At 46.7% G+C, this 26,683-nt stretch overlaps 1 protein-coding gene and 1 long non-coding RNA gene across 3 annotated transcripts; one reads left to right on the top strand and one right to left on the bottom strand.

Annotated features, from left to right (window-relative positions):
- Positions 1-6,799: 6,799 nt before the first annotated feature.
- Positions 6,800-8,826, bottom strand: LOC142061897 (uncharacterized). Of its 2 annotated transcripts, none has more exons than XR_012662294.1 (3): positions 8,617-8,826; positions 8,274-8,345; positions 6,800-8,136 (listed from the first exon to the last, which is right to left on the bottom strand). It is a non-coding gene; the product is annotated as an uncharacterized LOC142061897 (long non-coding RNA). The 2 variants fall into 2 exon arrangements; XR_012662293.1 differs by having other exon boundaries at positions 6,800-7,651.
- TMED10 (transmembrane p24 trafficking protein 10) lies at positions 8,769-26,408 on the top strand. The gene is made up of 5 exons (XM_075103521.1): positions 8,769-9,071; positions 13,211-13,331; positions 19,329-19,402; positions 23,561-23,687; positions 24,152-26,408. The coding sequence occupies exons 1-5, from the start codon at positions 8,841-8,843 to the stop codon at positions 24,271-24,273; spliced, it is 675 nt and encodes a 224-aa protein (XP_074959622.1). The 5' UTR covers positions 8,769-8,840; the 3' UTR covers positions 24,274-26,408.
- The last annotated feature ends 275 nt before the right edge of the window (positions 26,409-26,683 follow it).

Below are 26,683 nucleotides of genomic sequence, written 5' to 3'. Positions count from 1 at the left end.
GATGAGAGGAGGGATACCTGTGTCATGCCACGGGGTCTCTCCTGCCTCAGTCCTGCCCTTAGCCTGCAGAGGCACCCTGGAAGTTGCTCGCATTTCCTTGGGGACATTGTTTGCTGAGTATCTGTAGATGTCTGTTATCTTATCTCACAGATTTCTGCCCTGCAATCCAAATATCAACCACGCGGTGCAGAACAACCGGCGTGTCCCTGCGTCCTTTGTTATCTTCTTCTCCTTTGGCCCACAACAAGGCCAAGAGACATGTGCGCACGCACAGCACACTGGAGCACCTGAAATGGCACAGGCTGGTTTTGCATATTCAGTGAGGCAGTTCAGAAAGGGTGGGAATCAAAGGGCTTCATGTGACTGTACAGCAAAATCCAGCTTCTATGGGTTACTACCAAAGACTGTGTGACTCCTCCTGGCTACAAACAGCTGGATCTGCATCCCCACAATCCGTAGCAGCTTCATGTCCTGCGATGCTGCTCTGAGCAGGCTCCTGCCCAGTGCTACCCACACCACTGACTCCACGTGCAGGCAGAGCTCTCTGTGCTGCCTGCCAGCTGAGCAGGGGACATTCATCCCATGGTTCCCCGGGTTACCAGCTTCCTTCATTTCACTGAAATTGCTAGTTTATTAGTAGCAGCAAAACCCCGAGAAAGCAGAGAGGACAGAGGTGGAAGGGACCAGCAGGGATTGGACAGGCCAGAAGGGCCCAAAAAACATGTCCTTTCCCCACAAGCCACAAATCACCCCTGCTCAGACCATGCCAGCTGTTGCTGAAGATTTATGACACCAAAAGTAGGTGAGGCAGCCATGGGCCAGCTGCAGGAGAAGCACAGAGAGGGTCACACAGCTCAACAGCACAGAATATGGGAAGCCTTTGGTGCTGCCACTGCACTCACACCTCACTCGTGCCCTCTCCTGCACACCGACCCTTGAGGGGTAGAGAAGTAACACATGAACAGTGAATATCAGGTGTATTTGTTGCAGGCAAAGGCAGGAGAGCAATATGAAACAGTCTGGGATTCCCCTAGGGCTGTTGGAGGACCGGTTTTTACTAGCGGGATCTCTGCTGGGATGAGATGAATGGGGAGCAGGACTAATTTGCAACCCCTCCTACGTCACTTGACAGAAGATTTAATGACTGGGATTTCCCTCCGGTTATCCTGAGGGAATTGGAGCTCACTTTTCAAGCTCTTGCCTGGTGTCAGGCAAGGAGCCATTCTCAGGCTGTTTGTGTCTCTTTAGAAGATGTCGGGAATACAAAATATTTCCCATGAGCAGTAGCAAGAAGCAGCCTGGCACAACTGTGGTCTGAAAGGGATACTTACAACAGGAGCATCTTTTTCCTCAAACCCTCAGCACATTGCTCTTTCATAACTGTTCTGTAGCCCAAAATAACCTGTCCTGGCAGCTGGTGCTACTTGCATAAAGAGGAAGCTGAGGCCCTCAATGAGGTCAAAGGGAAGATCACCCTGTCTAGACTAACATCCCTGGGGATTTCAGCCCCAGTCTCCTGGAAACCCCCCTGGTCCAGAATTGCCCTGATGAGTCAGAGCCACTTGCACAAAGCCAGCACCGAGACAAAGTCCAGAGCTATCCCATAACTGCGGCACCTCTCCTATGACCTGCTCTTCTTGGGAAGGCTTCTGCAGGGCAAAGGAAATTTCTACACTGCTCTTACCACTTGATCCTTGTCAGCTCTTTCTAGCCACGCTGCAGGATGGATGGGAACCTGAGATTACACATCCTATCCATCTTAGTTGCCTGGTTTTCCCTTCCCTCCAGCTAGAAGGCCTTTCTTGTGCTGCTCACTAAAAGGCCTCCCTGCTAACATTCTGCATACCACCAGATGTTGCATGCAATGGTCAGCCATATCTTTGATACTCGCTAATCCTGGAGCACTGATGGGGCTCACAAGAGCCACCGGTCTTTGGTACAATGCTTAGGAGTGACTTCTTGCCTGTGGCCAGCAGTGAGAAAACCCGTATCCCTGTAATACCTCTTCCCTGGGTTTTGGGGTGCCTCCAGCATCCCCACTCAGCTTGGCAGCTCAGCTTGCCCTTGCAGAAGGAACTCTGCAATGCAGAAGTGGCCACAGAGGCTGTGGTTTGGGTGAGCCATCCTGCCCCACAGAAGTCTTGCTGTAGAGCAGTTATTAATATTCCTGTTGCCCACGTGCAACGCTGACTAGCTTCCAGGGATAAGTGCTCTCCTCATGTGCCTGTGGAGAGAGGGGACTTCCCAGGCCTAGTTCAATGCTTCCTATTCCTGCTTTCTTACACACCAATCCCTGCCGAGGCTATGAATATGTCCTGCTGAATCAGTGTTCATCCAGCCAACTTCCCCCTTTCACAAGGGGAAATATTTATAATCTAACACTCAAGCCACCACACAGTGCAGCTGGTGGAAGACATCCAATAAACATCCCATCTCACTGCTGCCTTTGCTGCCAAACCTCCTCCCAAGAGTTGGTGATGTGAGTAGCATTCAACTGCGCTGCTGTTGATATATATGAGGCAATATTCATTAAGCTGTTCATTAGATGCTGACTACTCTGATGAGTAGCATGAAGGGATGTTCTCCATGTAAATCTTCAAATAATCAGCAAGGAATGTTCTCAGCTGAAAAAAATCATATCAGTCTGGAAGAATGCATTAAGGGTTGTCTTCAGTGGAGAACCTGGCTTGGTACTCTCCACTGCAGCTATCATGAAGATATCTTTGAAATATATAGTGTCCCTGTACATAAATGTCCTCTGTTTATTATTACCAGGTGATATGAGGATAATATAATTCAGAAATAGTGGCTCCATAGCTACAGCTGAGATTAATTTTGTGTTTAAAATAGGGGTTTGAGCTCTCTCCTGTCTTGGTGTTCCCTCCCCAGCATTCTTGCACTTACTTGCTACATATAAGAAGGAAAGATCTGAGAACAGACAGATACAAATGTTAAATAGCTGAGAAGTTAAAAATAATTAAAATTAGTCCTTGAAGAAACACAGCCTCTAGTTACAAACTTTTTGATGTTTAATCATCACCATAGTAGAATAATAAAAAGACTCAGACTTCCTACACAGTAAAAGGTTACTGCTATCATGTGCAAAGCCTACACAGGAATATTTATTTTTTAATACCTGGGTATTTTTCACATTACTTTTGACACGTGGAAGTTTCTCTAGATGGTTACATTAAGAATTCAGTTCAGAATTTTTCTTTTAAAAATGCAGGTGAAGTCACTACTCATCATAACTGGGGATCATTTGGAATAGTGGCTTTTAAACACACTAATACATAAGCCCTTCCTCGTACCTACTCACGTATTTCTTTCAGTCTCTGTCTCTCCTCCACCTTGCTTGAGAGCCGACTTGGCTACGTTCCCATCAGGTACAACTGGAGGACAAGTTTTGTGAAAGATAAGCTTTCAGTTACGAAAAACTGAAACTGATTTAAGGAAATACTTTCACAGATGTTGGACAATAAAACTGGAAGGCATTTAAGTCAAGAGTTCAACGATATTAAAAAGCATAGAAATGTATACAGCTGATAAGAACATCCAGATTTTTAGAAGTCAATGTGTGTTTAAAAAGGGTGGTGAGTCTTCTTCTGAGGTCCTCTGGCTAGCTCTGACTAGTAAAGATTTGATGCTGGAGTATGTCTTGCCTATCACAAGCCATTATCAGAGAAAGGACAGTGGAGGAGCTGGGCTGGGCTGGGGGTCCCCAGCAGTTAATAGGGGTGAGGAGAGGGAAGACCTCACCTGACCTGCAGGATGATGGACCTAGCATGGTCAACCACCTCTTATTTAAGGTATCCTTCATCATAAATTTGCTTTATCTCTTCTCTTCACTCATTTGTTCCATGGGTGTGGAGACTACGTGGCCAGTCTTGTGCAGAGCAGCAATACACAATATAATCGCTGATTAGACCTCGTTTTTAGCATCAATTCAGTCTGAAGAAACCTGGGATGGGATTTACCTCACCAGATGTAAATGTCTAGTTCAGGATGAGTTGACCTTTTCTCTAAAATAAGCTCTTTCTCCCCATCACTTGGATAGAGGATGCAGCCCCCATGCCCCATCAGATGCAGAGATGGGTGTTTGATCAGATGGATCTCAGCTCTAATATTTAAAGAAAAAGTAACCGTAAAGTTATGCCCCAAACCTTGACTCTCTTCTCAGGATGTGGAAGATGAAAACCAGTGAGACACAAAGGTTAACAAGAGAATCCATCTCTGACCACCCTTCTCCTTCCCTACAAAAACCATCAATGTCACTCTGAGAACCACCAAAGCTGACTTTTACATTGGGTCTCAGAATTTAGGTTCCTGCCTTGTTGGGGTTCCTTATTTTTAATTTTTTTACACAGTTTAAAATTGAGTTGACTCAAAAGAGTACTCTCTTTTGTGTTGTCCTAAGCCTGGACTGAGTTTCATAACTGAAAGAAAAATAATGGTATGACTTAACATTGGAGTTTGCCTGTTAAGGCATGACGGCACCCCAAGCCTCTAATTTTTTTAGAGCTGCAGCTTAGGTAACAAAATTGCATGCAATGTTTTGTAGAGCTTCTTGAAAGTCTATGTAAACAGCAATTTCTTACCCTCCCTCAGCAGACGCATGTTTATCACAAAGATCAGAGGAGGACAGGGCAGGGGCTGGGGGGCTGGGAGGAGGTAACAAGCCAGCTGCTTCTTGCAAAGGGTGGAGGTTTCTAGGTGGACTCTTTATTGGTGTTTGCTGGGAAAGTTAATCCCGACCAGCTGCTGGCGAGCAGGAGAGGCCAGCAGGCCTCTGCCGGCTGGGGAGCTCACATGGTGCACACTGCTGGGGCTGTGGGAGAAGCAGGGCTTCAGCTGGAGCCACCTGTTGGGAACAGAAAGGGGAACCAGCTCCCCTTGAGCTCCAGAAGGGCAGTAGGTGAAAGTTGCTGGGAAACAATATGGGAAATTTCCTCAAAAAGCTAGGAGGGAGCCTCACAAGCCTGTCAGGCTATTGCTTGAAAGCCAAAAACCTGCCTGGCAGCAGGCAAAGCTCTGGGGAGAGATGAGAGAAGAATCGCAAATGCTCTCTTCCTCAAAGTGGTTTGTGTGTGATTGAACATGAGCTATCTTTGATGAAGGATGTTTTGTTTCCATAAACAATCTCATGTTTTAGACCAAGGGCCATACACTCGATTTCAAGCAAAACCAATTGACATTTATGCAGGATTTTTAATTCCTTTAGGCAGAAATAACTTCAGTCACCAGGTGAAATGGAAACAGATATCTATAACTATATTGTAACAGCAGTTTGTCTCCTCAAAGGAATTACCTTATATGCTTCTTGACATCTAAAGGTTATTTTGTTCCATGTCTCTTATCCAAACACAATATATTTTAGCTATATGGCCAGCACACAACACCTGGGGTCTCTGGGACAGACTAGAGAGGGGGCAGAGAAGCGCGATGCTGTTTTACGGCTGTTTAGCCACTGATTTATTTTGAGTTGATTGAATAACGTTCCTATCTGGATTGTGATCACGATGGTGACAGTGATGGTTATATTCCAGCAATGAGTTCAAATATAGCCCCTTAAAAGAAGAGGCCTTGCACTTTCCAGAAGTGGATGAATAATCCACAAAATTTTGCCTCGTTAGTAAAAACAGCGATTAGCATCGTAAAGCGTATGTAGTTTTTATAGAAGTTTCTCAGTAGCTTGTAGTGGATTGCCAGGTGCAAGGCAGAATGCAAAAGGATTAGAGCATAAAAGTAGGTCTAGAACAGTTTTTAAGAAGAAAATTGTTTCAACTTTTTATTGTCTAAAAGAAGAAAATGCAGAAATGCCACAGCAGCTGACGCAGAAACAGTAAAAAAAAAAAAAAAGTCTAATTACATCGTTCACACACATTCATACACATTGTTTCATAGAGACAGCAAATTAGTCCTGTTTTCTGCCATTTACCATAGATAAAAGATACATTTTGGTATGGCAAAAATTGACTACTGCCAACGCTCTGTGAACATTCTTGTCAGCTGGGAAAAAATTAGAAATTTGATGGGAAAGGGCATATTTTCCTCAATGGCCACTGCTGCCTCAAACTACAGAGATACCCAGAGGTGTCCAGTGCTCCTTTGCTGACACAAGGGCTGAAAGCTGAATAATTCATTGCTCCCTTCATTAATTTCCAGACAGCAATGAAGCTGCATTAGGGATACTTGGAAATATAAAAAGTAGAGATGACCAAAATGGTTTAAATTTTGGCAATGTATCATGGCTGGCAGATGCCAAGATAACATTTGCTTTGGGGATACACCCATCTGTCCACGGATTAGTGACAGTGAGAATGAATACCTGCTTCCAGCTAATTGCCAGGCTCCCAGAATGCATAATGCAGCAGATTAGGCTGAAATAGGTCATCACTTCATCTCGACAGTTGTGTAACAAGCTATCAATCTCTTCTTCAGAGGAGTTAAGTGTTTCAGAATTACAGGAAGCATTTCATTTTGCCAGCCTGCACTATGTGGAAACGTGAAGGCATGTCCCTGCAAGACTGTTATTTCTAAACCTGCAGCTGAAAGGATCTTAAAACGCTTTCCCTCTGCTAGAAGTTACTTTGCACACTCAAGGAAGGCTGCTGCATTGCATGTTTAAGTGCTCTAAAGAGTGAAAAGCTGGGGATTGTGAAGAGACCGGCAGCAGCTCAGTACTGCTTTCTTTCACAACACACTAAAGCACTAAAGCATCTCTGATGGGGTTTTATAATTAGAGCTGAACTTGCCTGTGCACTACTTTGTATCAAAAAGCATGGACATGAGAGAAGGCTCCAACAGAAACTGGGGAGTAAATTTATTGGTCATAAATGTAACTCATCTAAAAATGTACCGTGACAAAACGGCCACAATAGGAGGGGACTGTAGTCAGTTTCATATTTGCTCTTTGATGGTTGACTTCACACTTTGATTTTAGAAAATGAGGCTATCTTAACATGAATGAGCCCCTTTCTCTGACATTTGCCCCAGAAAATAAGGCATTATTGAATGTTTCAAACGTGCTAGAAGGCTGGGTACGTATCATTGGTATGAGGAATGTTCTGCATGGAAAGATTTGTCGTGCTGCGCATGTTTCATCAGGAATTTTGTGGTACAACATTGCAACATTTCATATCTTCAGATTTTAGGAATCTACGTTTCTTAAAGCTTGTGAAATAATAGCTATTTCTGCCTTAAGTGCTGCAATGGAAAGAATGGTTTTGTTGTGCAAATATACTTTGACATACTGCAGAAAGAGCTAAATATTTATTTTGTTAAGGTTAAGCTTCCAAATAATTTAATTGTCCAAGTAAGAAAAGGTTCGTGAACCAATTAGGAAAATAAAGATGTACTGAAATGTGCAACAAGAGACCATAAATCCAGTTTCAAACAATAAGCTGGAGCTTAAAGTAAAGCAGTGGACTGAATATTTGAGCAGTCGATCTTCACTTAAAAGATACATGCTCTGCTAAGGAAAATGGTGGTTCCCCAAAATACCATTTAAATGAACGGCAGAGGTCTAGTGCTGGGAGGGTCTTTTTGTGAGGGTTCTCTTTATTTCCTTCCAAGCAAGGAGGTCACTCCACCACTGTACAGCTGGGCTTAGTTTCTGTTCTTTCATATGGCGGGTTTCATTGTGTTGTCCCTGTAAGCACAAGCACAAGGATGTGAAGGCACAAAGCTGTTCTCTGAAATGGTCTGGCCATGGCGTGGCCTGGCTCCAACTCCACATGAACATCCAGGCATTACGTTTGCTGGTTTAAGCCTCTTAAGATTGATGTTTGTACCGATTCCTGATTACTGCTGTAATTGAAGGCACGTTTTGCCCAACGAGAGGGGACTGATGAAGTGAAGTGAAACAATGGTGTCATTTTTTTTTTAAACACAAGATAATAGAAATAAAAGGGTTTTTATACTTTCCAGCAATGTTACTGTGCATTTCTTTCTCCCCACCCTTCCTTAGGTCTCAGCACAAGCAAGCAAGTTGCCTCTCCCACTCATGCACGCTCCCCCCGGCAGTGCCTCTCCCCGGGGTCCCTGCGGCAGCCGCAGGCCAGGGTAGGCAGGCTGAGAAGTGGGGGAAGCCGCTGGTGTGCTGCCGGGGAAGCAGCCGTCCAACACTGTTTTTTCCTAAAGGATAAAATAAAGCAAGGGAAAAAAAAAAATGTAGATCTGAGCATATGCTGGAAAGGGAGAGAAAAAAATAGTCCTCTGAGTATCTTTAAAAATCATCATCATTTCATTTGCTGTCAAAACCACTCGCATACCTCTGCTGCTGTTGTATCTGCAGGATGCTGATCCGAGGAAGTGAGACATCTGATAAAACTAAATTTTCTTGGCTGAAGAAGACAAGAGGGAGATTACTCAGAAATTTAAAAAAAATAATAATTAGACAGCAAGCGCATCACCTGGCAAAGGACCTGGAGGGGCCCCACTGCATGGGAGGCTCCGGGAAACTCAGGCGGCTCGCCCACCCTCAGCGCAACCCTCTGCATCGGAGCACGGTCGACTTTTTTTTTTGTTTGTTTTTAATTGTTCACTTCTTGACCAGGTGGAATTATTACGAATCATTACCACGCGGTGTTAATGAGTTAATGCATTAATCCTGACCGTAACAACGAAACAGCCCACGCGAGGGGGCAAGCCTCAGGCCCTAGGACCAGCAGCTCTGTCCCCGACGAGGGGGCGGTCGGGGGGACACTGAGCCCCCGTCCACGCGCGACCGGTGTGACACCGCCCCCGCCCCGCCCCCGCCGTGACGCGGCGGCGGCGCTGGTCACGTGCGCAGGGGGAGGGAGGCGGAGGCCCGGCCCGCCGCACCCGGAGCCGCCGCCATGCCGCTGCCGCCGCCGCCGCCCGGCCGCCCCCGCCTCGGGCAGGCCCCGCTCCTGGCGCTGCTGCTGCTGGTGGCGGTGGTGGGCCCGGCGCGGCCCATCTCCTTCCAGCTACCGGGCAAGGCGCGGAAGTGCCTGCGGGAGGAGATCCACCGCGACACGCTGGTCACGGGCGAGTACGAGATCGGCGCCCCGCCGGGATCCTCCACTGGACCCTCCGCCAACCTCAAGGTGCGTCCGCGGCGGCGGCCCAGCGGGAAGCGGCGGTGGGGGGGGGGGAGAGGAACGGAGTGGTGGTAGGCCGGGGCGGGCGACGTAGCCCCGCCTCCCCCGCCGTGCCGGGGGGGGGGGGCGTGGGAGTGGGTGACGTTTTCCACGCGTGACGCCAGCCTACGCGTGGGTTTACAGCAGGCCTGGCCTCCCCCCAGGCCAGGGGCGGGACTCGCCGTCTGCTCAGGGCCACCGGTTGTCCGGGGGCTTTGCCGTCTGGGTGAGCGAGGCAGCAGGGCAGGGTTTTGGCTTGAGCCAAATAGAATCTTGTTTTCCCCAAAGACCTCGTCGCAGCGGCCCGTCACGCGGGGCGCCGTATAATCCGTATGCCAAACGGCGTGCGGTGCGGTGCGGTTTATACGGCGCCCCGCGTGACGGGCCGCTGCGATGAAGCTATCCTAAGGCTGCTGACGCCGTGTAAGGAGGGAAGAGTTAGGGTGACGTGGCTTTCCAAGGGCTCCCTCCCCGTGTACGGCCTGGCACGGCAGGATGAAGCCGCAGGCCCAGGGAAAGGGCAAGGCGGGGGCTTAGAAACGAGGTTTTCGTGCACAAAATGGCTATTCCCATCTTACTGTTTCACGGCTCACGTGGACTTTAAGGAGGCAGGTGTTTGCTACGGGGAAGAAAGGGATCCTGAAGGATCTTTAGAGGGTGTTGGGGAAGGCTCAGCAGAATCTATGTAAGAAGCAGCTATTAAAACTACAACAGCTTCACTTCAATTCTCTCCACAATTTCCCTTCCCCAGCCTTTCTTCAGGTTTCCCAAATAGCTGAGTAAGGTCTGTTGCTTCATAGTCAGTTAGTAACTGCTTTCTGTCTGTCTTTTATTTCTGTCTAAGCTACCAAAGGCTTCAAAAGTAAGCATGCAAGTAAACACAGACAGGATGGTCTGCTCAGGAGTTTCTGAACTCAGTGTTAATTGAGTGAGTTTTTGAGATCTCCTGAAATCAAGTTGCCCTTCCAGCATCTGCCAACAGGTGCCCAAAGGCCTTGGGTAATTGGCAGTTTTGCTTGGTTATGGCTAGAAAAGGCTGTTTCTGGAGTCTTGCTTTTTAAAAAATCTTATTCCGTTCTTACATCATTCACAAGGGGAAACTTGTCTGTGTATAGGTAGAGTCATGCAGCTTTAATGCTTTAAAATGTTGCTGTAGTATTTGGCTGGTAAGGAGCATGTATTTCAGATCCAGTGCTATGTTCCCACCTGTCTCTTATTGCTTGGTGATCAATCCTCCTGGTTCTCTGGTTGCCTGCTCTTAGGTCAACTGACCCCCCAGGCTCTTCCAAAACCCACTTCAATGACAGAGGACTTAGCTAGGGAGGTCGTGAAGCAATGAATCCCACGGTTGGGTCTTAGTCTGGCTTTGTTGCTGAAGCTGGTATCAAGGTAGGACTGGTCACGGAAGTCCTATTTTATTCTAACTGCAAAATAATAATAATTTTTAAAAAAGTCCTGTGCCAGTTTGAAAAGCTACAGAGGAGAAATAATAATTTATGCAGCTCTTGCTTTCCTTCTTACTTTGTTCAGGTATGCTGTGGCCTATTGTAAGTGCTGTAACCCTAGGTACATACTTTATCTTTGTGTCTCTATGGGAGAGGTTGGTTCAAGTCATCATGTCTGCAGGTGGTCTCTCTCCTGCGCTGGATGTTCTGCTTTGGCCCCCTGCATCAGGACACCAAACTGAGGAGACTGGTAGTTAATTCTTGCTGGGCTCAGTTCGGTTCCTGCCGGTGAGCTAAGTTTTGTGTGTGTGATACCCCAGCGCTAACAGTGGCACCCTCTGTTTTGGAGGAATCCGTGGGCTCTGCCAGCTGGCTGCTGAGGGGTGGCAGCGGGGTGGCTGAGGTCTTGCTTGGACCCAGCCACGTGCCTCTGCCCCATTGTCGAGGCCGGTGGTTTGGGGGACTGTCGGGCTGCTTGTCAAGGGTGAACAATGCCCTGTCTGTAGGGGATTGCATTACCGTAAATATCGTTAGAATAGCATGAAAAATCCCTTTCAGGTCAACTCCCCCACAAGCGTTCTGGCTGGGCTATTAGCAGCTTCTCCCACCCCCACATGCCCGGCTGAATGGGCAGTGTATTTGGCTGATTTGGGTAATGCTATTCAGTTTTGATGAAAGCAGATAGTAGAGCTTTTACTGTCCAGAATCCTGTTCATGAGCTGGCTATTGCTAGAGCTGCAAAGGGCAAAAAGGGATCAAGCTGCTTAATATTCTCTAGCTAAAGATTAGCTCTGGTATCTACAAAGCTAAGCACTTATTTTGAGCACTAAGGGAATAGTGCTCAAAATAATAGGGACATTTGAGAGCTTTCTTTGCTGTGTTCTTGTCACCACCACTTGGGATGGAGAACCCAGTGTGCAGGCCATATGATATCACCCTGATGAGGCCAGCATATTGGTTAATCGGGACTGTTCCATTGAAGAGTGTGCACCATATAGTGGCCAAAACACACGCTTTTAGACTGTGCCTGTGTGGTCAGATGCAGACAGTCCAGTGCTCCAATGGGGCCTGCTGGCTTGAGCTGGGTGCTTCCAGTAGTCCAGCAGCTTCCAGACAGGAGGTGGCTTGTGGCAGGGGATGGCAGGGCAGCTGCCTGTGCCTGACTGCGCAGGCGTGCTTTCATCTGCTTGCCCCTTGAATGGAGGTAGAGCTCTGAGCAGGAATGGCAGCACGGGAGGAGAGCGGTGCTCTTTGTTGTTCTCAGATGCTGACAAATACCATATGGTGCAGGGGAAGCTACAACAAATCCCCTAACAGACAATTATGGGATATTCTGTATGTAGAGGAAGTTTGCTCCTAAGGACTTGCCTGCTACTTTTTATAACCTGAGGCATGAGAATCTATATATACTTTATTATTTTTCCTGCCTAATGCAGCAACTCTCATTATCTGTGTGAAGGTCCACACCTGTTCCGAGTCCAGCAGGTTGCTGGCATCTGTGGTGTCCTGTGGCAGGGAGTTAATTAGGTGTTCTAATAAAAAGAAAGAAGAGCGTTTCCTTAGAGTAATTTTGGGTACATAGCCCTCTTTTATGGCCTTTATACAGGGAAACGAGGCTGGTTTTCTGTTATAAGATGGAGTGAAGGAGACTGTCTGCCTTACCTTCTCCATGCAACAAATTATTTTGTGTATTTGACTTATACACCTTTAAAATTATTCCCAAGCTTTTTACTCTCTTCACCTCTAAGACTTTCAAAGACCCATAGTAACTTTAGCAGACATGTTTTTCAGGCATACCTGTTGAAGGATAGAGTAGAGGGAAACTGGGAAGCATTCCAGTGGAACACGCGCTGTTGATTTTCACACAGTGTTGTAACACCTTCTGCTTTTTTTACCCCTTTCCACGGTCAGAGTATTTCAACTGGACAGAGCCTTTAATTGAGCACAGTGATTCTCAAGTCTGTGTCATGAAATTTGTGGGTTTTTTTCACTCTTTGTTGAAGCATTTTTGTAGAACTTCTACAGTTTTTGCCTATTCTTAGTAATTTCATAGACTTAGCACAAAACAGTCATTATTCTGTCTGCTTAGTCTGAATTGTCCTCTGAAGTGGCCACTTTTATGGATCTTGGCACCCAGACCTTGCATAACTCAGGGCCACGCTGACGGTTCGTTTCTAGAGGAATAGATGTGCCATTTTCCATTTCATCTTCTGGGGAATGAGTCTTTTTTTGTCCTCTAAGGCTTCTCCGTAACTCTGTTGCTATGGGAATTTATGAATTTTGCTTGAAAAAAGAAGGCAATGGATAACAGTTTCATTCAGCTAGAGTTCCTAAATGTAGTCTCTGTTCAGCGGTTATAGGAGGAATAGGAATTGGTGTGGTTTTGGGGGGTGGTTGGTTGGCTGTTTTTTGGTGGGGTTCTTTTTTGTTTAATCTAAGAGTCAATAATTAACTTAAAGGCATTCTGACTTTGTCAGCACCTGGAATTGGGGATGAGGAAGAGAGGAATTAATATAGTTGTGAGGAAGGAAGGAAACTGTTGAAAGGAGAATGCAGCAGCTCCAAAGGAGACACTACAAGGATTCTTCCTGCATAACACAGGCAGCGTGAGCCCGTGGCAGCAAAGCACTGTGTTCCTCACCTTCGTTTTATCTTTTACAGATAACTGACTCAGCTGGGCACATCCTGTATGCCAAGGAGGATGCCACTAAGGGCAAGTTTGCCTTCACCACTGAGGACTATGATATGTTTGAGGCCTGTTTTGAGAGCAAGCTTCCTGTGGGTAAGTGAAGTGAAAGATCTGTTGGCTGCTTCTAGCTTCCGAACAAGTTTACACAGATGTGTGGATTAGGGGTACGGGTAAAGTGATCCTGAGTGTGGTCTCCAGAACACTTTGACTTTTAAAGCTAATCTTCAGGAGCTTGTAGACAGTCTCACTGCAGAATATCTGCTGTTGGTGTTGCATTTGAAGTTAAGTAATCCTCTGTGGCTGTTGCGTTGAGCACTTGGGTTTCTTTTGAAAGGGGAATTGTGGTGACATCTGTGGGAGGAACACAGTTGCAGTGAGTGGCAGCACCAAGGAGCAAACCACGTCTCTTTTGCCCTTTTCATGCTTCTCCCCATCTTGCAGTCCAGCCAGGACAGAGCAGGATGCCATCATCTCCAGGAGCGTGTCTTTCTCCCTAGCTGATGATCTGTCCCCATTTGGTGGAATGTGATACCTCCAAAATGTGTATTTGGCAGCTATTCTGCATTAGGTTAGCAAGCATTTTTCTGGGGTTGGGGGGTGTGTGTATAGAACATGGCCTTGGTTTGCACCTGCAACTGCTCTCTAAGTGGTCAATAAAGGGAAGGGGAAATGAGCAGGACGTCAACCTTGCATTTGTGCTGCAGGGATGGTTGCCTAACGAGTGCTGAGGCTCATTTCCTGTGAGTGTGACGCATGTGCTGCTCTGAGTGGCTGGGCTCAACTTCAGGACAAACGTGCTGAAAACAGCCAACACATGGGCTCCAATCTCATCTGCGGTGGTGTGAGCACATGCAAGCTCGTAGGTACTCACATCTTTTTGTAGTCGCTGTCAGAGTTCTGCTTCCTGGATCTCATTGTTCTTAGGTCTTAACCTAAAAGTTCCCAGAGCACTTCACAGAGCAGTCACTAGCAGCATTCCTCATATCTGTTGAAAGGCAGCCTCTGTTTTGCTGTTCTGCTCCATGTGTAAGATGTGGATAGTTTGCAAGTTGAAGAGAACTTTCCAGAAAGAGAAGGCCATCTTCTTTGCTGGGATTGGGAGGGATCTGGCTTGTAACACCTCTTCTATAGTATTTTACAGGTAAGGCAGTGACCCCAAATGCTCAGGATTTTGCTTATATTTTACTCCAAAGGTTGGGCTTCCAAATGCTCCTTAACACATCGAGACATGCAAGCACTAGTGACTCATCTACGAGTCACTCATGCTATTTACTGTCCAACACCTGGGTATTTGGGAAGCCTTCAGACAGTCCCACAAATCGTTTTGTAGCTTCCATGTGATCACACACACTGAAGAGGGAAAGGCTTCTTTCTTTAGTTGTGTCTGGACTCTTACTTCAGTTCTTGTGACCAGAGATTTCTTGCCTAGACTGATCCCCTTATAGCTCTCCTGATTGTAGCAAATGTTTGTTTGTTGTTGAGTGTTCGTTCCCTGGCTCCTTTGTATTGTTGTAAGTTTGTTTTAAAGCTTTCAGTACTGATAAAACATTTCTAAATGAAGCTTCTACCTGATGACCAGTGGGGCGTTGAGGTGCCAAAATCTAGAGCTGTTCAGCTGAGCAGCTGGACCCTCTTCTGGAGGCTTTCTCTTCAGGGCTCTTCATGCTGTACGTTTCTTTTTGGACCCAGGTGCCCAAATTCCTTACTAAAGAGAGATGCTGCATGGTGAGCATCTCCAGATTTCCCATAACTGTGCTAGAAATCAAGGATGTATTAAAGTAAGGGAGATGGCACTGTGAGGCTTGATCACGAGGTTGTGGAGGACAGGAGAAGTGCCTGAGGACTGGAGGAAAGTAAATGTCACTCTGATCTTCAAAAAAGGCAAGAAGGAGGACCCAGGAAATGATAGGAAAGCAAATGTGACTCCAGTCTTCAAAAAGGGCAAGGAGGAGCTGGGACACTATAGGCCAGCCAGCCTTACCTCCATCCCCAGAAAGGTGATGGAGCAGTTCATCCTGGAGGTCATCTCCAGGCATGTAGAGGAAAAGAAGGTTATCAGAAGTAGTCAACATGGATTCACCAAGGGGAGATCATGCTTGACCAACCTGATACCCTTCTATGATGGTGTGACTGGCTGTGTTGACAAAGGGAGAGCAGTGGGTGTTGTCTATCATGACTTCACTAAGGCATTTGACACTGTCTCCTATAGCATCCTCTTAGACGAGCTAAGGAAGTGTGGGTTGGATGAGTGGACAGTGAGGTGGATTGAGAAGTGGCTCAGCAACAGAACTCAGAGTCGTGATCAATGGGGCAGAGTCTGGTTGGAGGCCTGTAACTAGTGGTGTTCCCCAGGGGTCTGTGCTGGGTCCAGTCCTGTTAAAATATATCCATCCATGACCTGGATGAAGGGATAGAGTGTAACCTCAGCAAGCCTGATGATGATACCAAGCTGGGAGGAGTGGCTGATGCACCAGAAGGCTGTGGTGCCCTCCAGCGAGACCTGGAGAGGCTGGAGAGCTGGGTCGAGGGGAACCTGATGAAATTCAACAAAAGCAAGTGCAAGGTCCTGCACCTGGAGAGGAACAACCCCATGCACCAGTACAGGTTGGGGCTTGACCAATTCAGCAGCTCTGCTGAGAAGGACCTGGGAGTGCTGGTGGACAAGCTGACCCTGAGCCAGCAATGTGCCCTTGTGGCCAAGAAGGCCAACAGTATCCTGGGCTGCATTAAAAGGATTGTGGCCAGCAGATTGAGAGAGGTTATCCTCCCCCTCTACTCTGCCCTAGTGAGACTGCATTTGGAGTCCAGTTTTGGGTCCCCCAATTTAAGAAGGACAGGGAACTACTGGAGAGAGTCCAGCGGAGAGCTACCAAGATGATCATGGGGCTGGAGCATCTCCCATATGAGGAAAAGCTGAGACACTTGGGTTTGTTCAGCCTGGAGAAGAGAAGACTGAGGGGGGATCTCATCAATACTTATAAATATCTGAAGGGTGGATGTCAAGAGGATGGGACTGGACTCTTTTCAGTGGTGCCCAATGACAGGACAAGGGGCAATGGGTACAAGTTGGAACACAGGAAGTTCCACTTAAATATGGGAAAAAACTTCTTCACTGTGAGGGTGCCAGAGCAGTGGAACAGGCTGCCCAGAAAGGTTGTGGAGTCTCCTTCCCTGGAGACATTAAAAACCTGCCTGGACGCGTTCCTGTTTCCCCTGCTCTAGGTGTCCCTGCTCAAGCAGGGGGGGTGGACAAGATGATCTCCAGAGGTCCCTTCCAACCCCTACCATTCTGTGATCTGCAGGACTTAGTTGAGGTACTGTGGAAGAAGTAACCATGTCACAAGGAAGTGTCTTGTTTCCTCTGTAAGGTCAGCATGGGAATGGGGGAACTGACCAAGTGCTATTTTATCCCTGTTTCTTTTTAAAGGTGGGGTTTTTTTCAGTCTCATCAAGTAAGCAGTCAGGACTTCTAGTGCAGCAGCCAAGGAGGATGTTGGTGGAGTACTGGAAGAGGAAAAACTGTTGGTAGAGGAAGCCCAGAGCCGTTGGGACCTGAGGGTTCTAAGCAACTGGGATTTCTCAATCCTTAACCACAGAAATGAGGAAGAGGAATTGAAGAGATCCTCTTTAGAAGGTCCACCTTATCAGAGTGGAGGAGTTCTTAGGGTGCTTCTTGGAATGTTTGCATGACACGTTTTTTTCCCCCCCTTCCAGAGTCGAAGTCCTGTATTCCTGAACAGTGCTCTGTTCTCAGGCACACTTACTCTTGCACCATTTGCTAATCTCTGAGATGAACAGCCTAGCCTGCACTACATGCTTCCCTGTAGGGCCCCTACTGCGTGCTAACCTTTACCTCTTTGCTCCTTCTGTAATCTTTCTCGTCCCAAACTTTCTTAAGAGTGTTAAGGCTCACTGTTTCTGAAATTCCTGCGGGAAAATTTTTTGACATCCAGTACAACAATCTTGGTTTTCCACTGACTTTGCAAATTAGGAGCTCCCCTAATCTCCCAGGAAACAGTTCTGTGCTCATGTGAGATGACCTCTTGAAGACCTCATGCGGGATGTAGATATCAGTTTAGTTCAAGATTTCTGGGACTTAACTGTTTTTCTCTTTGCTGCTGAGCCAGTCTGTTCTGGCAAGCCCTGGCTGTGGGAGAAAGAGTGAGTTACTAAGGATCTGATGAGCATGAAAGGAGCTGCCTAGGGCCTTGGGCTCAGCAAACTTGTAGAAGAGCAGTTTGATTTCTTCCAGGCCAGTCCCTGACAACATTAACCTCTTGCAGAATATCTGCTTTCTGTCCCTTTGCACCCAGCAGCTCTAAGGTTTCTGCTTTCTTACTGCCTCTTGGCAGCTCTCCCTTCCAGCCTGACAAATTAATCCTTCCAGTTCTGTTCTGTTCACTGGCCTTTTCATCTTTCTCATCTCTTCCTGGAAGCTCGAGCTCTCCACCCAAGTTGCTGTAATTTAAACAACATTCAAAAAACCTCTCACTGAAATGTGTGCTTTGAATTTTCTTCTGCAGCTACTGTTGGCTGTCCTACCTGCCAGTCTCCAGACATGCTAATAGATGTATGGCATAAGTCATCATTTCTCCAACCATTGTGGTTGGAGAAAGGAGCACTGGGTGGTTGTATACAGCCCATCTGTTAAAGAGCAGTGCTGGGATTTTAGTTTGTTTTTACAGTAACCAGTCTTTTATAAGAAAACAAAAAAATTCCATCCTAATCCTGAATTATTCATTGGGCGCTTACATAGCTGGGTTTGCAATTTTTTTTTCTCCTGTATCCCTCAGGAAATTTAAGAAGCAATTTGTAGTTGATATGGACCATCTTGTCAGTAGGTTATGCCATGCTCTGCTAACAGTAGAAGGTGGTGGTGATTATACTCTGGTGTTGAAGCGCTGTTCAGTGGGTAGAGAGAAAATTTGGGCATGTTCTGTTGAAGATCTGAAGTATCTTCCTAGCTCTGACTGGAGTGACCCAGTGTAACCTGTACATTGAATTTGTTTGCGGACTGAGGGAATGTCTACCTGGCAGCCTCCTAAGGCAAAGTATGAGTATTGGACATGGTCCTGGATAAAGACTCTGAAATTCATAGTATAAGTGAATTCAGACCTTGTATTTTGCTGGCAGCCAGCTGAGGACAACTGTATGCCCCACCATGCTGGGATTTGGGAATGTGTTATGTACAGACATTTCATTGGTGGGTGGTATAGTGGAATATGATACTTGGGTCAGCTGATGTGCTGCATTCTTTAGGGTATCTTATATGCCTATTCTATGTTTTTTTTTTTTCTCCTCTTGTGAATGTTCTCAGATGTGACAGTCTGTAGCAGTTAAAAGAGGCTATTAGTCATAGGTGGCCCTAGCTTGGGGGTTAGAACCTTAAAAGATACCTACTGTGCTGTTGGCTGCAGCCTTATCCTACTTGTTCTTTGTGTGGCTCCAGCTGGCAGTTCTCTGAAGTGGTGTTTTCCTGGCTTCAGAAACTTCTTGCTACCTTGGGGTTTGCATTATCAGCGTGGGTCTTGGACATCTGAGCTGTTCTTTCCCTGAAAAGATATGTTGATAACGGGGTCGCCTTCATTTCTGTAGATACTGCAACATGCAAGGGTCAGTAGTCCCCATATGCTGTATTCCTCAATTACAGCAGTTTACCTCCTGCTCCTTTGAAGGTAGTCATTTACAACCCCAGTAACCTTGACAAGTTACTGTTGCACTTCCTGCTAGAAGGAACCTGGGCTTCCCAGTTGGGTATTTGTCCCTCTGGTCACTTGTCTTTCCCCAGGCTGTCTCAGAGCAGCTGGTATTCATCATCTAATACTCTGCAGTTTTTGCAGTGATTTGCATCCTGCACACAGTTAGCACTTTTAGTTACAGCTTGTTCTCATTATCTTTGGGAGGTTTTCCTCCAGCCAGTATTTATTGTGAAGTCTCTGTATTTTTAGGCTGGACTGTGCTGCCTCCGCAGTTAGCTGCAGACATGGAGGAAGGGGAGGGATGTTGTGAGTTCTTCCTCGGTGAGGAGAACTGGTGATTTCCTGGCAGGCTGAATGTTTCGCACAATGAATCCTTTCATTACGCTTCCAGGAACAGGGAGGATGCCGGACCAGCTCGTGATTCTCGATATGAAGCACGGAGTTGAAGCAAAGAACTACGAGGAGGTATGTCCCCTGGCTGCCTGCACTGCAGGCTCCCCTTTCCCAGCACTCACGTGATGCCATTTGTAGATCTGGGGCTCATGATGGGAAGCTGTTGTCCCAGCAGTCATGAAAGCCTCTCTGCAACCTACAATTCCCATGAATTTGTGTGTTAGGGGAGGAAAAAAAAAAAGGGACAAACATCAGCTAAAATTAATTCTGTACTCTGGGAACTGGAGCCTAATGTGTGAATGTCTTTGCTAGGACAATGTGACACAGCTTCTGGGCATAGATATTAGAGGCAACAAGAGACTGGGATGTGAAGTTACCCCAGCCCCAGTAGTGGAGGGCATTTTAGGTTAATATCAGATCCTCCTAAAGGTCAAGTTGCATTGTTACTATTCTTACCTTCCTGACTATAAGATGTACTGGCTCAACAGCCCTGAAATGGTGCTTGTGCATTTCTAAGAACTAGCAGTGTGTCAGTGTACAGGTGTTTGGCAGAGTAGTAGTAGGTGGTATGAAACGGGTATTTGAGTTGAAGGCATGACATTGCAAGCAGGCATAAAGCCTAAACTTTTCCATCTTAGGAGGACATAGCTTTCTTAGACCCAAGAGTCAGCTGTGCAGAATAGCTGTTGTTTTGTGTCTGGGACAGTCCTGGCTGGTTTGGATGCTGAACTTTGATGGCTGCTACTATGCTTTTGGCTCCTGAGAATTTGGGGTCAGTCAGCCCCCAGCACAGCACCTGTGCCTGAGAAAATGAAAGTTGTAGGTGCAGAAAGGTTCCTGCAAATGCTTGCTGTGTCCACTATGCCCAACAGTGTGGAAGAAGCCTTAGGGAGGAGAGTAGGTAGCAGGGGAGGCTATTTATGGTGCCAGTTAGAAAATGAACAAATTTCTGAGATGAGCACGCTGGAGTTTTTATAAATTTTTGAGCTTTGGGCTAGCTGGTCCTGAATGGCTTAAGCCAGTCTAGAGCACATCCTACATGGAGAATGAAAAAGTGCTAGGGGTCAGAGAAGAGCAGAGCAGTCATCGGGCCAGCTGTCTGGCAACCAGCTACTGAAGGATTACAAGATGTTGAAATCTTATGGGATGACCCCTGAGAGTGTAACTGGGAGGATTATGGTGACTACATTTACAGAACCTCTTTAAATACAATCCCGTGGCATACTCTGAGTTATATTACTCTAGTGCTACTTAGAAGCATTTTCCCCATGCAGAAAGATTCTCATATGCCCATATATCTACATACTCAATGGTTGTACTGATAAAACTGTCTTGGAATAAAAGTAAGTATCTGTTATGCATGTCAATGTAGTTAGATCGATGGAAAAGGTCCATGGACAAACATGGGAAAAGAAGAATTTAGACTTGCAGTCCCACGTGATACCAAATGCAGATCTTGGCAGTGCTGGTGAGCATCCTTGACTTGTGAGGACCTCTCAGAGTAGCAGCCTGTGTTGAGCAGCGTGTCTGCAAAAGACACAAACTAATTACTGTTTGTACAGCTCCTATGGATTTTTAGCAATGCTGATTTGCAGTGTGTTTTTTCTCTTTCATCCTCTCTTTCCCCAGGTTGGTGTAGTACTTGTGGGTTTGACAGATTGCTGTAAGGCCTCAGAGGGGAGGACTGTTGCTCAGGTTTCCCTCCTGGAATTGCTGCCTTTTTGAGCCTTTTGCTTGTGATGTTCATCTGCTGTAAAGTACCAGTGACCTGTCTTTCTCCCCAGTTCTTGTTGAACTGCTGCAAGGAGACTTGATGCAGGGAGTTGATTGAGGGTCACTGATACTGTCCTGCTTGTGCAGGGATATATGCAGTGAGAGGAAGGATGATGTCCAAGTCTGGCTTCATAAGCTTTCATAGATGCAGGGCATTCTTGGAGCAAAGCAACTAGGAGAGTGGGCTGGTTTAGAAAACCTGACTGCATGGCAGTGTTACAGCTTAGTTCTCTGGGGTAGGGAGGAATAACATTCTCCATTCAGTAAACAGAAACTAAGGTAGGGAAAAGTGAAAAGACATTTCAGAGAGCACCAAGAAGGCCTGGCGATCTAGATTCTTTTCCAGATCAGCTACTCCTTGCCAATTCTTGGCAATAGCGTGTCTCTCTCTATGCTGGGAAGAGAGTTAGGCTTTGATGTATCTTTGAGAGGCCCCCAAGAAGATCAGTGGAGTTGTCTCAGTTGTTCTGATGGTCCACATGCTCCTTCTAGGATGATGGTGTTCTACCATCACAGATGCTTGGTGGGATTTTTACAAAATCCCTTGGAGCATCTGTGTGTATTTGGTTCACTAAGGATGAAAGAGGTTCCAGAATGTGTGTCTCAGAGTACATGCAGGACTGAAAGTAGCTATCAGATGTTTCTAGCCACACCTATTAAGAGCAGCTGAAGGGATGCAGGGATGAAGGGAGCAGACAAGCCATGATTTTTTCGAGTAGAACCTTTGTAGTCCTCTGTGATGGGGAAAAGTGCCCTCCAGGAAGATAATGGAGCCGGTCAATGCAGGGTTAGCTTGTCAGTCAAGCTGCCTGAGACCTTGTGTGTGTTACAGACCTGCTGCTCTAGCTGTGCCAATAGAGTCTGGGCTATAGGCACGCTTAACACTGGTGCCAGTTTTTCAGCACAGCTTTGCTGGCAGATATATGTCCAGGCCACAGGGTTTTGCCAGTACAGCCTATTGCCTAGAAAGCAGGAGAGGTTTAACCTCCCTTTTCCTACCCCTCCTCACAAACGCACTCCAAATTGACACTGCTATGCTGGCAGAGCAGTAATATGCAGCCTGCTTCAGCATAAAAATCCTCCGACGACTGCTTGAGGGCCTGCTGCTTGCCAGGATATGCGCGTCATGGAAGACCCTTCAGTGAAATGGCTGATTAGATAGCACTGGCCTGGTTACGAGCATCTCTTCAGATGGGCTCTGATGCCCAGGCAGCTGCCTCTGGAAGCAGCGTTTTGGGAATGCCTGCACTCTGCGTGCCCTGTTGCCTGCCTGTTGGCATCTGGACCACAGAGGGATGCAATCCTGTGGCTTATGTCTGAAATCCCGTGTGGCAGTGAGACCAGTGGTGAGCTGCAGGTGCTCCTTGTGGTTTTTTTTGTAGTTTCTGAAGCACATCTATTTTCTGCTGTGTTACTTGGGGACACGGCATCTGGCTTTCATGGCAGGGGCCTGTCGCTCATTGGTAATAGTGACAAATTCTACGTGAGAATCAGAGTTACCCAAACCCTACACTGTAGTAGTGGCAGGAATTGCAGTTAGTTTCCTTTGAGTAATGTTCTTGTCTCACAGATTTTACACAATATATAACCAGGTTACAGCCAGGACTGGGGAAGGACACAGGTATACATATTTAACTTTAAATAGTTGCTGTTGTGGAATGTGCTTTCTAATCGAATTTCCTGTGCATTTTTCTTTTTGGATACAAGTCTGTGACTTCCAGGACTGTGGGTTGCATGTTTTGTACAAAAATGATGTCGTATAAAAACAGCTTTTATGAGGGAAGTGCATTTTTCTTTAAACTGACCCAATGGCATCCTGTCCCATAAGTATTTCAGCAGCGTCATCTGGTGGCTTGAGGCAGATGGAGCACTTTGTAGCTGTGTGGTCTCTACCAAGAGCATATGCTGCCCTTGAGGTCATCAGTCTAAGTGATAAAAGCCCTGAGCTCTTGTGGGTGTAATCAAACCACTACTGGGAATCAGGCTGCCCGGGCTTTCTGGGGCATGTGGCAACAGCTAGGAAAGTGAGCCTTGGTGCTAATATCCTGCATGCCTATCGAACAATATCGTATACGTATGTAAGTTAGTTGCCTGTATGTCAGGCTGTAACTTCCGTTCAGTGGAGGTTTAGTCATGTGCCAAGCTCTTCTACCCACTCCTCGGAAGCCAACTGTGAATAAGCTAACATTAGGCCGAATAAGGAAGAAATGTGCTTGTATGCATACTGTGCTCCTCCGTTGTGTAGGAGGGGTAGTAGGAAAGTGTGCTTCAGTGAACAGGTGGGAGAAGTGATAGTGTTTTATGCAACGGTAGTTTCTGGCTTGTCGAGGTGTTTCCCTAGGGGAGGATGCCCCAGATCTGTAGTACGTGAGGAGGAGTGGTTCAAACTGGCAGTAAAAGCCCATGTGGGAGCTTTTGGTTTTGGCTCAGTGATTGCCTGACTCTTCTGTTTTCTAGATTGCTAAAGTGGAGAAGTTGAAGCCTCTGGAAGTAGAACTGAGGCGCCTGGAAGATCTTTCAGAGTCCATTGTTAACGACTTTGCCTATATGAAGAAACGGGAAGAGGAGATGAGGGACACGAACGGTAAGAGACTGTGTGCTCCTTCAGTGGGATGGAGCTCTAAGACCCCTTACTTCTGCTGAATGTGTTATTAGGACAGCATTTGGAGATCAAGCAATTATAGTGGTCTCTGCCTGTTCTTTTCCTAGTGGGGAAACCTGCTGCTATTTCTCTCCTCCCAATGCAATCACTGAGTCTTCTGTGTCCCACCTCTAGAAATCATTTCTTTCTGTCTCTGTTCCTAATGTGAATTACTCTGTACCATTTGACGACATTTTCACCTTGTTCCCTCTCATCCTTCTCTCTTTTTTTTCTCTGCTTTTGTTCTCAACTACTGCTGGTGCTTAGGTACCCTTGCCTTCATGCTGTATGATATCTTGCCTTTGAAGTTTCACACAGGTGGGGAGAGAAAATCCTGGGAACTTTGCCCTGTTGAGGCACATCCTGTGATGTCAGACTCCCGTGCAATGGTTTGTTGTCTGTTTCAGAGTCGACAAACACCCGGGTTCTGTACTTCAGCATTTTCTCCATGTGCTGTCTCATCGGACTGGCCACCTGGCAGGTTTTCTACCTGCGTCGCTTCTTCAAGGCCAAGAAACTGATTGAGTAAAGGAGCAAGGCCTCCTCCCCCTCCTCTCAGACCCAGCTGGACACCACTGGGACCCAGCCATGGCCCTCTGGAGCCATCTCACAGATGATACCCACTGACTGGAGCTTTTCTGCAGATACTCGGACCCTAAGGGGGGGGGGGAGCCTAAACACTGGAGGCAATGGGGGACTTATGAAATCCTGTTGGATGTTGAGGGTGGGGGAGGTTGTGAAGGGTTTGGGGATTCCTGGGGCAGCGATTAAATAAAAAAAGATGTTTCTATGACAGCTGCAGCAAGTTTTTGCGCTGTCTGTTCTCTTTTTATAATCTTGGCTTGATGATGTCTCCCATCTGAATGTGACTGTAGTGTTACTCTGAGCCACTTGACCCTGCTAAGCTCTTTGGGTGCCATGCAGCTAGCACTGGGACAGGGTGGGGGATTCCCTGTTCTGACCAGCTGGGATCTAAGCCTTGTGCAAACAGAGGTGAATGCAAAGCAATAGGATTCATCATTCCAGCAGGGCCTGAGGATAGAGGGAGGTCCAAGGTTTGGTCCCTGTCGTGGACCTCTGTGTTTCTCCCTGTGGGAGCTGGTGTCTTTGTGTTGACAGGTCAGGGCACTTGAGCATACGGTGCTTCAGCCTGGAGGAAGGGGATCCTTGGAAGGAGGGCTTGGGGACGTGTTTGAGCTTGGAAAGGAGGAGCCTGCTTTGCTCAGATAAGCTGTCTGGCCTTGGTCCCGCCCTTGCTCCATGTGTTTGTCTTGGATTTGCCTCTTGTTCTGAAATGATGCAGCAGCTTTCCTGAAAGCCTTGGTCAGGGACAGCCTTTTGTGCAGACGGGAGGCCTCAGTCATATACAGTCACAGAGCAGATAGGAGCAGGTTATGCTAGGAAACTTGGTCTTATATTGAGCAGGAGACTTTTCTCATGTAACAGTGTAGGGTTTATCCAGCAGGCAGCTGGCTGAATCTCATTTTCTGAGACCTCAAAGCAAGGTGGGCTGCTGCTCATGTGAAGCATAGGGGCCTGTAAGGGTCTGAGGGTGCAATGGTGCCTTGCCTGTTGGCAGAGGAGTTGGAAGAATACGGATGAACTCTAAAAAGCAGTACAGGGCAGGAATAGTCTAATTGTACATCTGGGGGAGGCTGAACTGTGCCCTCAACAGAATTGTTATTCTCCTATGCGGTACTACAGAGAGAGCAAGCAGCTTCTTGTCATTTCTCAGCCGTCCAGATGGCAAGATGTTAAATAAGCCAGGCTGGGAAAAAACAGGTAGGTTAACTTCCTGGATGGTACCTGCTGCAGTTTTTAGGCAGTGACTAAAATTCTTTCACCTTCTCTGCATTCCTTCAGAGCCAATGGTTTGGCAGCACAGCATTCTGGTGTTGTGTGCCTAGACACTTCTGGCTAGGGAAGGGGTTGTCATGGCTCTGGGCCTGGGCTACCATTTTGAAAAAAGCATGGTTTTATAATTTCTGACCAGAATCTGATCTATTGCTGGGAAGGAGACTGTTGTCCAGGGAGACGCAATGGGAAAGAGGATGAAAAGATGACCACCTGTCATAACTACATTGCCTCCCCTTTGCCATTGCCAAGTTCCTGCAGTTGTTAGTTCCACTGGCAAGTGCTTAGATTGCTTTTGTTTCCTTTTTGATAAAGCCATATTAAGAATCCAAGTCCACTCCTCTGCCCTTGCATCCATTTTATCCTTGTACGTTTTTGAAAGCTGTTACAGTGCAGAACAGCAGTGATTCCACAGGTCTGAATTGCAGAAGTCATTTGAAGGTAGTTTTAGGTCCTACAGTTTGAAGTCTGTAGATCTGTTAAGATATTGCTTTTGTTTTTATATAACTTGAAAAGACAGCACAAGAAAGGGACTTTTCCAGTCTTGTCTGTTTTGATATCCCCTCCCCATCCTTATCTGAGTACAAAGATACCTTTGTCTTAAAAATGGTGGCGAGGCCTTAAGTTCCCCAGGTGACTGTTACACTATCATTGTTCTGGTGTTGCATTTTGACCTTCACTGTACTGGTATGGTTACTGGGGAGCAAGCGTGGGGTACTGGTGTGGATTTACCTGTAATGACTGGTTGGGGGATTTTTGTCAACTTTCTCAAATAAAATTTCTTTGGGGAAAACAACCCACCTCAGTGTCCATGCGAGTCTTGTCCTCTTTGTGCACATTCCTACCGACTGCTGTTTCCTGCAAGCTGACCTGTCACAGGAAGCAGCAAGTACACAGACCCCCTGCAAGCCTTTGGGTTTCTCTTGCAACTGTGAATTTCTAAAGAATTTGAGAATTCCAGACTCGGGAAAGGTGCCGGCTTGATGGGCTTCTCTGTGGAATGGGACCAGCACAGCAAGCAAAGTGTCTCTAATACAGGATACCATTTGTTGCTTTTCTTACCCCTCTTCCTGATTATATCCCTC

This window comes from Phalacrocorax aristotelis, chromosome 9 (genome assembly GCF_949628215.1).
Source record: "Phalacrocorax aristotelis chromosome 9, bGulAri2.1, whole genome shotgun sequence".
NCBI classification, from domain to species: domain Eukaryota; kingdom Metazoa; phylum Chordata; class Aves; order Suliformes; family Phalacrocoracidae; genus Phalacrocorax; species Phalacrocorax aristotelis.
The sequence above is the reverse complement of the archived record's forward strand: the minus strand, read 5'-3'. Positions and strand labels throughout refer to the sequence as shown.

Bases quoted from the DNA above. Each gene is read 5' to 3' on its own strand.
- TMED10 (XM_075103521.1), top strand. From the start codon at position 8,841: ATGCCGCTGCCGCCGCCGCCGCCCGGCCGCCCCCGCCTCGGGCAGGCC. The intron at 9,072-13,210 runs GTGCGTCCGCGG...TATCTTTTACAG, and splicing joins GACCCTCCGCCAACCTCAAG to ATAACTGACTCAGCTGGGCA. The intron at 19,403-23,560 runs GTATGTCCCCTG...TCTGTTTTCTAG, and splicing joins AAGCAAAGAACTACGAGGAG to ATTGCTAAAGTGGAGAAGTT.